Below are 11,759 nucleotides of genomic sequence, written 5' to 3'. Positions count from 1 at the left end.
ACAGACAGGTTGGGTCTACTGCCATCCCTCAAAGTTTAAGTTTTTACTTGGAAATTCTATCAATTACAACAGGGTTTCAGCATACACACTTGAACCCCCAATAATAAAGCAAAATCTTCCAGTAAGCATCAGAAAGGATATGCTATTGAAATGCCCTTTAGTGTTGTAATGGGGCCTAGCCCCACAAATTACTTGAGCAATATGCTCCCCCACATAGTCAAGTCAAGTCAAGTTTATTTGTATAGCGCTTTTCACAATACAGATTGTATCAAAGCAGCTTCACAGTATTAAATTAAAATAATACAACAAAGTTTGTTCCAAGAGGAATTTATTGATTGATAAAATATCCCCAAAATATCCCCAACTGAGCAAGCCAAAGGCAACAGTGGCAAGGAACCAAAAAACTCCATCAAGTGACCTAATGGTGTCCTAAAACTCCATCAGGTGACCTAATGGAGAAAAAAAAAACCTTGGGAGAACCCAGGCTCAGTCGGGGGCCAGTTCTCCTCTGGCATTTATGAGCTAGAGGCCAGATTGTAGTTTGAACTGTAGGATTATATGAATGCCTGGCTGAAGAGATGCGTCCAGAGACTTTAGTTTTAAACTGGGAGAGCGAGTCTGAGCAACGAACAGTCTCAGGAAGACTATTCCAGAGTTTTTGGAGCCAAATGTGAAAATGCTCTCCCTCCTTTGGTGGTTCTGGATATCCTAGGTATGACCAAAAGCCTTGAATTTAGTGATCTTAAGAAGCGTGATGGATTATAGGGTGATAGAAGATCCGTTAAATAGACTGGAGCTAAGCCGTTTAGGGCTTTGTAAGTCAGTAGCAATACATAGTCTGAACAGAAACAATGTAAACTGAATAAATATGTTTAAGTGTAGTATTTGTGCAAGTAAAAACAAAGACATTACAACATATTATATAAAAAATTTATTAATCACCAGAAGTCACATGACATTCAGTTATTTTTGGCCATAGCCATATTCTTTAACGTCAATGGGGCCGACAGATGCTCTTTCCCAGCGTAGATCTGAGGAACAAATGATTAGTGAGACTAAAGCCATGCATGACAACAACAAGATAGCAGAGTTAAACCAAACCTGTAAGCAGCTGATCACTTCCACTTCTGATGCTACAAGTGGTGTCACAGCAGCCACACACCTGGTCAGAACCATCTGCAGACACCCACCTGAAAAAGAAAACAACCTCAATTAAGTTAAAGCAACTAATTACCTGTACACTTATCTAGCAGGCAACATACCCATTAGCAGAGAATGAACAAGCTTTCTGTTCAGAACTTGGAGAGGTTGCCACCTTCAAAATGCATGTGATGTAGACCTGCAGAGACAATTGTTTGTACACCATGGCAGCATATCATACAAATGGTCACATAATTACAAGACATACATACCAGCCCACTGTCTGCTTGCTGGAACCTGAACGCCTCTAGCTGAAACCCTAGCTTATCACCTTGAGTCCGGGGCATAAAGTGAGACGTGGAGCCTGTGAGCTTGGCATCAACCAGGCACCTGTGAACAGAACACAGTTAGAAGTCACGCAACCCTTCTGGAAGCTGGGAAACATGAGGTAGCACCTCTTACCCATTATTCTCAATAAAGGAGTATCTGGGGACAGAAGCAACATCAGGGACTGCAGTAGCCACGCAGCGGTCCACAAACACACGGACGGGAACATGGCTGTACAAACCCACTGATGCTTCAAGATTTATCATGTCACCCAGGAAGTACTGGTTAGAAGGTCTCTCAAATCTCCAGTCATCTGCAGAGAGAGAGAAAAAAAAGAAGTCTTAACAGATGATTCACAAGCATACTAGAAATCTGTTTGGCCTACACCAACCAGTCATGAGCTTGAGGGAGAAGACAAAGACTTCCTCTGCAACCTTAGTTGAGGCATATGGGATCCAAGTGGGCATTAAGGCATCACTGCTCACATCAAACACTCTGTCAAGGTATAACAATCAATCCCCTTTTAGTGCAAATTATAGCATATTCTTCAATCCTGAGTTAACAAAAATCTTACCTTGGATAATGACACTCGATACCAACCACCGCAACACTGCTCCTGACAATAGGACTACCATATGATGCCTCTTGTGGGGTGTAGATAATGTTGAACTTATAAACAAGCTCATCCTCAGTCACCTAAACAGAAAGGTTAATAGAAGAACAGTCACATGGACGGTTCAGAATACCTATGATTGTCACAACAGAACCTTACCATTGATGTGCTGCTACATCCATGCAGTTCAGACTCAAAGATCAGCACTTGAGCAGAAGAATCCTCTCCAGTTGCAGTACAGCCTCCCAGTGTAAAGCCAGAGGACAACACTGGGTGCCCAGTCCCAAAGAAGTCCTTCATCACTTCCACATATAGTGAATTCTCTCCACACTGAGCAGCTACACTGTTGGCAGGAACAGGAAAAGGCAAGTCAAAAGGAACGTCTGGCTGCTGTGGCTCCTCTGGTAGACTTGGAAAGCTCCACGTCAGTTTCGCCACTGGACCCTGCAACAGCTCTTTTAATTGAACACCCATAAGATCTTGAGAAGACTTCCCAAAGTCAGTCCTGACTGGTGTCTGGACAGGAAACTGAGCGGGAAACCTTTGTGGTGCAAATACTGTGTTACTGGGAACCAAAGACATCCTGGAATCAGCCTGTCGAGAAGCTTGAGCTAATGTTCCAGGCTTAAACTCGCTTGGACTCTGATTATCTGCTGCTCCTGCTTTCCATTGTGCTTCAGAAAATCCAAGTGCAAGACTCAACACCAATCCAAAGCCAACCTGCCAAAACCCCATTATTGCCAAGCTTGTTTCAATGACACGTTAGGGTGCTACCATCCAAATTTATGCAGATGTCAATCAGAATGGCTCCACCTCTCTCGTGACAAGCATCATTTTTCTCTGCACCTGCCAATTTACTCAGTCAATATAACACAGGTGAAAGTCATTGATTCTAAATGAAGTACCATATAAGGGCATGTTATTAATAGCTAAACCAAATAATTGCTTATTTGAAATATCAAAATGATAGATCAATTCCCCAAGTATTTTTGTGTCTTCCTTTTTTATTCATTCAGAAACATGGCCACAGACAGATTTGTACACTATTCAAAATAACAAAGTTTAGTATGTTTCAGGTTTAGATTGTTACAAACGTTCTTCCCTCACATCAACAGCAATCTTCACAAGGGACTGAAATGGAGAATTTTAGTTCAGAACCAAAGGAATGCAGGATCATAACATTATTTTATTATAGATTCACTGATATGTTTTCTCCCCATTACAACTGTTATGTTTAGGTTGATCAGAGTGTTTGTGGATTCAATGTAGACTTTATTCTTTCTTGAACTATACTATATGCTGGTCAGCACCAAAAGACTATAATCTGAACAGTCTACTACAAAAATGTAATTTAAAATATTAACAAGTATGAACAAAAGACAAGCTCATTAATGGACATTAAGAGCTTAAAGAAATGTTGGTGTTTAAAGCATGTTTAACAAACTCCGTAGATTTTTATATCCAACTATATCTATACTGAAAAACATGGCGAATGTAGTAAATCCAGATTACATTCATATAGGCTACACACATTCATACATGGGGTGAGCAGGGCTAGTTGTAACACACATGGTTTAAAACTTTCCACACTTGCATGACAAAACTTGGTGTATTTACTAGTTGCCATATCAACACTATATATATATATATATATATATATATATATATATATATATATATATATATATATATATATATATTTATTTATTTTTTTTATTAAAAAATCTTTGTAAGAAATCACTGAACATTTATTTAACCATAGCAAAAGTAAATTTCTCACTGAAGTTGATTTTTCATCTCTGTTTTTGTGTTAATTTAAAATTCGACAAATCTGATATTATTTTAATCTCATCTGTTATTTAACCAGCAGAAGACACTAGCAGGGTTTAAATTAGTTGCGCAGGTGCAGGGGCACAACCCTATTAGAACTATGCTATTCTATACATTTATACAATCTATTGAGAAGCCATGAGAAATAGATGAATTAAGACTGAAAGTCAATGTTCAGAAATTATTAATTATTATTGTTTTGAACTATGCTGTATAGCTGTGTTTTGCGGTGTTTTTGTTGTCAAACTCAAAAATGTGTTTATTTTTAATTATTAAAAAATCCCATTATTTTATATGAAAAAGTTAATAATTGTATTTTATTGATAAAATATTTTAGTTTGTCTTGTATATTTTTTTGATTAGACCAGATAACATTTGAATCTGTCATATGATCATGTTACAATGTGCCCCTCACATGTTACAACATGCCCTATATCTATGGGGCATGTTGTCACATTTTACTTCCATTCTTTCAGGGTAAATCAAGAAAAAATATACACTGTATTAAAGAAACAAAACCACATAATTGTACTAGACATGTGTGAAATTAATGTGGAAAAGAAATTCCCTGAACCCCAAGTGGATTTACACAAACTGAGAAAGTCAAAATGTGTTAGGTTGTGCCCTGCTCTCCCCTACACATGGTTCTTTACGCGTAGTAACAGTTCTATTTAGAACTGTATCATCCTGAAGAACCATGTTCTGAAATGGTTCTTTGTGTAAAAGTTTAGGGTTCTTTATTCCCGCCTTTTTGTTTTTCAAATCTGTAACTGTCAAAGCCACCTCACTACTGGTTTTCTGGAGCTCATGCAGCTGTACAACTACACAGGCTGTCAACAAACTCTCAACAGGTAAATTATTTATTTCTTAAAATGTCTATACATTTTCATTTTAAAAATTGTGACTAGTTTCCTATCAATTATGTCTTTTTCTCTTTTTAGTTTAACAGAACATGTAAGTGTGAGCAGCTCTGCTCAATTAGGGACACTCATCTTCTCTTCTCCACAAAGTAAGAGATATTGAATTTATGACTTTATATCACTTTTTCCTTTTAACACCATTTTTGCTAATTTTGGCCTTCATAAATATAACTGTTTTTACATAATCAATTGGAAGAGACAAACTTTAACTCTTAACTCAATTGTGTATTTCAGGTGCTGTCCCGTATCATAACCTCATCGTCTGCAGAGAGAAATTGTCACTCAGAATACACACATAATGAAGGACGTAAAGACATCATATATAGAGAGCATTGTAAAGATATTTCACTGGAACTTCATTACATCTGTATCATGTTTTTGCTACAGTTTGCCATGTCAATCAAAAGTAGAAGTACCTAATTGACACAACATCCTTTTTTAATATGTAAAACCCAAACAGAGGCAACAAAATATTATAAAGACCAGGCAGATAGAGGACAAAAAAAAAAAAAAAAAAAGTCAATACATAATATATAAAAATAAAGTTAATAACACTAATATGAATAATATGAAGATACTAATATTGCTGAAAATAAACTATTATTAAAAAGGTTATTTATATGACCATTAAGGTATAGCACTTTCAAAGCATTGTTCTTTATGGAACCTTATTACAAGGGTTCTATTTATTACCAAAAACGATTCTGCTATTGTTACAAGCCAAATAACCCTAATTTGGTACTAGTCTTCTTTTCTTAAAGGTGCAGTATGTAAAATTGACAGCTAGTGGTTGAAATGGGTACTGCAGTCCAAATTCAAAATATTGGGAGAGTGTTGTTCCCCCGCCCCCTCCTCCTCAGACTTAACGCTCACGCGGGTTGTCAGATTGAGGACGCAATACAAATGAGTGCAATTCACAATACAAGACATCGAGCCTCTGTGTGTTGATGAGCTGATTTATCCGCGTTTTAATGTGCGTCTGCTCATAGAGCTTACTATGGATGCCAAGGATTTTTAGGTCGGGTAGAATCTGCGATCTTTGACCCGGCTCGTTTGCTGGCTTTCATAGTTGCAATACACTTGCTGTGTCTCAATTTACTTATTCTACGCCCTAAAAGTATGTACTCTTTTTGTGAAGAAAAAGTAGATAGCCTACTTTTGAGTGTGTAGCAAAAAAAGTAGACAAGCTTTGGGACATACTAACACGTCATACAATTGTGTCTTTAATGGTTGCTCTCTGTTGCATCCTGTCACAGTAAACTGGCCTGTCAATCATCTTTTCACAGTTAAAATCCTCCACGTTTAATTTTATTTCACGTCCTACCATATCGGAGAGAAATGCAGTAGCACGTTGATCTGCAGTCGCGGAGAACTCTCCTCATATTAATGCATAATGATGCATTTAAAAGTTAATGGCCAAACATATATATTCATAAAAGTCCACATTGTTATTGCAGATGAAATATAACACAGATAACATTAAATCATTATTATTATTTTTTATCAGGTTAAACTTTAATTAGTCACTCAAACCTTTTAACGAAACCTCTGTCGGTCGCGCATATCCACCATGTTCTGTAGTTTTTTTTAAAGGGCACCTATTATGACTCTTTTCACAAGATGCAAAATAAGTCTCTGATGTCCCTAGAGTATGTATGTGAAGTTTTAGCTCAAAATACCCAACAGATCATTTTTTACAGCATGTTTAAATTGTCATCTTTTGGGGCTCAGAAAAATGCGCTGTTTTAGTGTGTGCCCTTTAAATGCAAATGAATTGCTGCTGCCGGCCCAGGGGGCGGAGCCTCACGAGCTCGCTCAGAGCCAGGACAATCTCATCTGATAATATCAGAACAGAAACTCTCAGTTGCGGGGTTCATTTCGACCCGGAGTCGGACAATAATGCCCACAGAGCCAGAGAATATATGCTGTATGGAGATAGAACAGGTATAGTTTAGTTTAATTATGGTTATAATTTACTTGTCATCTGCTTTTATCCACTATTAATACAAGCCTGCTGTAGCAGACCCTGTCCGAATGATGACCAAAATATACTGATGAGTTCAGTGAAGTTTATTGTACCTCACACAAAAGATGAAGCGTTAGTTTTACTCCAGAGAATCACAGTAAGAGCTGTATAAACACAGTGTAAGAAGTGAGCATTAAAGTCTTATCCTCTCTCTCTCTCACTTTCATTATCATCAACATAGACAGCGAAGTACACAAAACACTTGTTACACCTACTGTAACAGTAAACAATATAAACACACCTTTTCAGTGGGTGCTAAATAAACTGGTAAACCTTATATCCGTAAAACGACTCGATGAGCTGTCATAAAGAGCGCGCTCTCACTTTCATTTCTGCCGTGGTCAGTAACGTTAGGCCTGTCGCTCTGAAGACCGTAAGCTGGATCACAAACAGTACAGATCCATCCTCGAGTAACAACGAGAGTAAATGAAGACTGCTATGTTCATTCTTACATCCAACAACAACACACCTCAATCGCTTAGGAGACATTCTTGTCTACAGCTGCTCAAGCGTCGAAACAATGGCAGACTCTGTGTCCAGCTCACTCAGGGCGGGTCTATGTTCAAACTACAGTGTCAATCAACAGTCGTGGGCGGGGCCTGTGCAATTCTACGTCATATTGCATAGAATCTTAGAACAGCTCATTCTGAGACAGTGCTTATGATTTATTGAGATTGTAAAAAAAACACTTGGTGGATTTTTATCATACTAGGGTGGTTATGCTCACACACTGCCAACACACATTTATGTTCAAACACCATGTAAAAGTGAATTTTGCATAATAGGTGCCCTTTAACACTTTTTACTCATGTTTGTAGTTCTGAACTGGATCCTCCTCCAAAGCGCAATGGGTTGTGGGCAAATATTGTTATAGTGAGCACGGAAATAGTAGACCATCCGGGGACTTCTGGCATACTCTTTTCAACATACTATGCTTTAGCACACACTTATTTTATTCTCACATACTGTTTAGGATGGATAGTATATACATTGAGACACGGGGACTGTGTTTTATGGCAACTGGCAACCTGGGGTGTTGAAATACTACTGGATAAATTGGAAGTGGGCGGAATCACACAGACGAAAACTAAAACAGACATTCCCGAAACGCACATTTCAAAGTAGAATATCTGGCTGTAGTATTGTTTTTCAGAGAAACCGCCGGTATGTAAACTTGGCATGTTTCCTAAATATCTGAAACATATTATGGTATTTTTATGCTTTAGAATGGTCAAAAAATTTCATATAGCACCTTTAACAGTATAGAACGTACTTTGTAATTAGGTGTGAAGTAATTACTTATTCAGATAATTACCTACTTACAAAGCCTGACAGCTCAATATTCATTGGCCGATGGAGGCCATGTATTTCGAGATGCGCAAATGTCCTCAGACAATATACTGGCACCTTGAACAAAGACACTGCATCCCAGTTTTCAAGTCAGTCTGACTGATTGTTGCATAGCTACAGCCATATTCATGTTTTGTCATGTTATAGCACGTAATTTTTCACACGACCACAGACTGAGCCCATACATGTGTACAAGAGGGATAGCGGTTTTAGTAGAAATGACCATGCCCACTTCAAACTTTTGGCACCCTGTTGCAAAAGTGAATTAAAAATTGACAACCAGACTGCAGAGAATCTTTCTGCACAGGTTTGGTTTATGAGTTCTGAGCCATAACATACTTTTGATCACAGTGGCGCCACCATCAGGTCAATTGGGGTGAGCCTTGGTGACAGACAGGTTGGGTCTACTGCCATCCCTCAAAGTTTAAGTTTTTACTTGGAAATTCTATCAATTACAACAGGGTTTCAGCATACACACTTGAACCCCCAATAATAAAGCAAAATCTTCCAGTAAGCATCAGAAAGGATATGCTATTGAAATGCCCTTTAGTGTTGTAATGGGGCCTAGCCCCACAAATTACTTGAGCAATATGCTCCCCCACATAGTCAAGTCAAGTCAAGTTTATTTGTATAGCGCTTTTCACAATACAGATTGTATCAAAGCAGCTTCACAGTATTAAATTAAAATAATACAACAAAGTTTGTTCCAAGAGGAATTTATTGATTGATAAAATATCCCCAAAATATCCCCAACTGAGCAAGCCAAAGGCAACAGTGGCAAGGAACCAAAAAACTCCATCAAGTGACCTAATGGTGTCCTAAAACTCCATCAGGTGACCTAATGGAGAAAAAAAAAACCTTGGGAGAACCCAGGCTCAGTCGGGGGCCAGTTCTCCTCTGGCATTTATGAGCTAGAGGCCAGATTGTAGTTTGAACTGTAGGATTATATGAATGCCTGGCTGAAGAGATGCGTCCAGAGACTTTAGTTTTAAACTGGGAGAGCGAGTCTGAGCAACGAACAGTCTCAGGAAGACTATTCCAGAGTTTTTGGAGCCAAATGTGAAAATGCTCTCCCTCCTTTGGTGGTTCTGGATATCCTAGGTATGACCAAAAGCCTTGAATTTAGTGATCTTAAGAAGCGTGATGGATTATAGGGTGATAGAAGATCCGTTAAATAGACTGGAGCTAAGCCGTTTAGGGCTTTGTAAGTCAGTAGCAATACATAGTCTGAACAGAAACAATGTAAACTGAATAAATATGTTTAAGTGTAGTATTTGTGCAAGTAAAAACAAAGACATTACAACATATTATATAAAAAATGTATTAATCACCAGAAGTCACATGACATTCAGTTATTTTTGGCCATAGCCATATTCTTTAACGTCAATGGGGCCGACAGATGCTCTTTCCCAGCGTAGATCTGAGGAACAAATGATTAGTGAGACTAAAGCCATGCATGACAACAACAAGATAGCAGAGTTAAACCAAACCTGTAAGCAGCTGATCACTTCCACTTCTGATGCTACAAGTGGTGTCACAGCAGCCACACACCTGGTCAGAACCATCTGCAGACACCCACCTGAAAAAGAAAACAACCTCAATTAAGTTAAAGCAACTAATTACCTGTACACTTATCTAGCAGGCAACATACCCATTAGCAGAGAATGAACAAGCTTTCTGTTCAGAACTTGGAGAGGTTGCCACCTTCAAAATGCATGTGATGTAGACCTGCAGAGACAATTGTTTGTACACCATGGCAGCATATCATACAAATGGTCACATAATTACAAGACATACATACCAGCCCACTGTCTGCTTGCTGGAACCTGAACGCCTCTAGCTGAAACCCTAGCTTATCACCTTGAGTCCGGGGCATAAAGTGAGACGTGGAGCCTGTGAGCTTGGCATCAACCAGGCACCTGTGAACAGAACACAGTTAGAAGTCACGCAACCCTTCTGGAAGCTGGGAAACATGAGGTAGCACCTCTTACCCATTATTCTCAATAAAGGAGTATCTGGGGACAGAAGCAACATCAGGGACTGCAGTAGCCACGCAGCGGTCCACAAACACACGGACGGGAACATGGCTGTACAAACCCACTGATGCTTCAAGATTTATCATGTCACCCAGGAAGTACTGGTTAGAAGGTCTCTCAAATCTCCAGTCATCTGCAGAGAGAGAGAAAAAAAAAGAAGTCTTAACAGATGATTCACAAGCATACTAGAAATCTGTTTGGCCTACACCAACCAGTCATGAGCTTGAGGGAGAAGACAAAGACTTCCTCTGCAACCTTAGTTGAGGCATATGGGATCCAAGTGGGCATTAAGGCATCACTGCTCACATCAAACACTCTGTCAAGGTATAACAATCAATCCCCTTTTAGTGCAAATTATAGCATATTCTTCAATCCTGAGTTAACAAAAATCTTACCTTGGATAATGACACTCGATACCAACCACCGCAACACTGCTCCTGACAATAGGACTACCATATGATGCCTCTTGTGGGGTGTAGATAATGTTGAACTTATAAACAAGCTCATCCTCAGTCACCTAAACAGAAAGGTTAATAGAAGAACAGTCACATGGACGGTTCAGAATACCTATGATTGTCACAACAGAACCTTACCATTGATGTGCTGCTACATCCATGCAGTTCAGACTCAAAGATCAGCACTTGAGCAGAAGAATCCTCTCCAGTTGCAGTACAGCCTCCCAGTGTAAAGCCAGAGGACAACACTGGGTGCCCAGTCCCAAAGAAGTCCTTCATCACTTCCACATATAGTGAATTCTCTCCACACTGAGCAGCTACACTGTTGGCAGGAACAGGAAAAGGCAAGTCAAAAGGAACGTCTGGCTGCTGTGGCTCCTCTGGTAGACTTGGAAAGCTCCACGTCAGTTTCGCCACTGGACCCTGCAACAGCTCTTTTAATTGAACACCCATAAGATCTTGAGAAGACTTCCCAAAGTCAGTCCTGACTGGTGTCTGGACAGGAAACTGAGCGGGAAACCTTTGTGGTGCAAATACTGTGTTACTGGGAACCAAAGACATCCTGGAATCAGCCTGTCGAGAAGCTTGAGCTAATGTTCCAGGCTTAAACTCGCTTGGACTCTGATTATCTGCTGCTCCTGCTTTCCATTGTGCTTCAGAAAATCCAAGTGCAAGACTCAACACCAATCCAAAGCCAACCTGCCAAAACCCCATTATTGCCAAGCTTGTTTCAATGACACGTTAGGGTGCTACCATCCAAATTTATGCAGATGTCAATCAGAATGGCTCCACCTCTCTCGTGACAAGCATCATTTTTCTCTGCACCTGCCAATTTACTCAGTCAATATAACACAGGTGAAAGTCATTGATTCTAAATGAAGTACCATATAAGGGCATGTTATTAATAGCTAAACCAAATAATTGCTTATTTGAAATATCAAAATGATAGATCAATTCCCCAAGTATTTTTGTGTCTTCCTTTTTTATTCATTCAGAAACATGGCCACAGACAGATTTGTACACTATTCAAAATAACAAAGTTTAGTATGTTTCAGGTTTAGA

The 11,759-nt window shown here is 39.2% G+C and overlaps 2 protein-coding genes across 2 annotated transcripts; both read right to left on the bottom strand.

Moving 5' to 3' along the window:
- Positions 1-941: 941 nt before the first annotated feature.
- On the bottom strand, positions 942-2,770 carry LOC309491785 (zona pellucida sperm-binding protein 3-like). The gene is made up of 8 exons (XM_082190815.1): positions 2,240-2,770; positions 2,042-2,163; positions 1,859-1,962; positions 1,603-1,780; positions 1,413-1,530; positions 1,263-1,339; positions 1,102-1,190; positions 942-1,031 (listed from the first exon to the last, which is right to left on the bottom strand). The coding sequence occupies exons 1-8, from the start codon at positions 2,660-2,662 to the stop codon at positions 964-966; spliced, it is 1,179 nt and encodes a 392-aa protein (XP_082046941.1). The 5' UTR covers positions 2,663-2,770; the 3' UTR covers positions 942-963.
- Positions 2,771-9,536: 6,766 nt separating this feature from the next.
- On the bottom strand, positions 9,537-11,366 carry LOC309491784 (zona pellucida sperm-binding protein 3-like). The gene is made up of 8 exons (XM_082190814.1): positions 10,836-11,366; positions 10,638-10,759; positions 10,455-10,558; positions 10,198-10,375; positions 10,008-10,125; positions 9,858-9,934; positions 9,697-9,785; positions 9,537-9,626 (listed from the first exon to the last, which is right to left on the bottom strand). The coding sequence occupies exons 1-8, from the start codon at positions 11,256-11,258 to the stop codon at positions 9,559-9,561; spliced, it is 1,179 nt and encodes a 392-aa protein (XP_082046940.1). The 5' UTR covers positions 11,259-11,366; the 3' UTR covers positions 9,537-9,558.
- Positions 11,367-11,759: the final 393 nt, after the last annotated feature.

This window comes from Leuciscus leuciscus (assembly GCF_965113295.1).
Source record: "Leuciscus leuciscus genome assembly, contig: HAP1_SCAFFOLD_557, whole genome shotgun sequence".
In the NCBI taxonomy this organism is placed as follows: Eukaryota; Metazoa; Chordata; class Actinopteri; order Cypriniformes; family Leuciscidae; genus Leuciscus; species Leuciscus leuciscus.
This window is presented reverse-complemented; position numbering and strand designations above follow the sequence as displayed.

Coding starts and splice junctions, on each gene's coding strand:
- LOC309491784 (XM_082190814.1), bottom strand. CDS start 11,258: ATGTCTTTGGTTCCCAGTAACACAGTATTTGCACCACAAAGGTTTCCC. Junction 10,760..10,835: donor GATGTAGCAGCACATCAATG/GTAAGGTTCTGT, acceptor CTTTCTGTTTAG/GTGACTGAGGATGAGCTTGT. Junction 10,559..10,637: donor ATCGAGTGTCATTATCCAAG/GTAAGATTTTTG, acceptor ATACCTTGACAG/AGTGTTTGATGTGAGCAGTG.
- LOC309491785 (XM_082190815.1), bottom strand. CDS start 2,662: ATGTCTTTGGTTCCCAGTAACACAGTATTTGCACCACAAAGGTTTCCC. Junction 1,340..1,412: donor AGCAAGCAGACAGTGGGCTG/GTATGTATGTCT, acceptor TTGTCTCTGCAG/GTCTACATCACATGCATTTT. Junction 1,032..1,101: donor AAGTGATCAGCTGCTTACAG/GTTTGGTTTAAC, acceptor TTTGTTCCTCAG/ATCTACGCTGGGAAAGAGCA.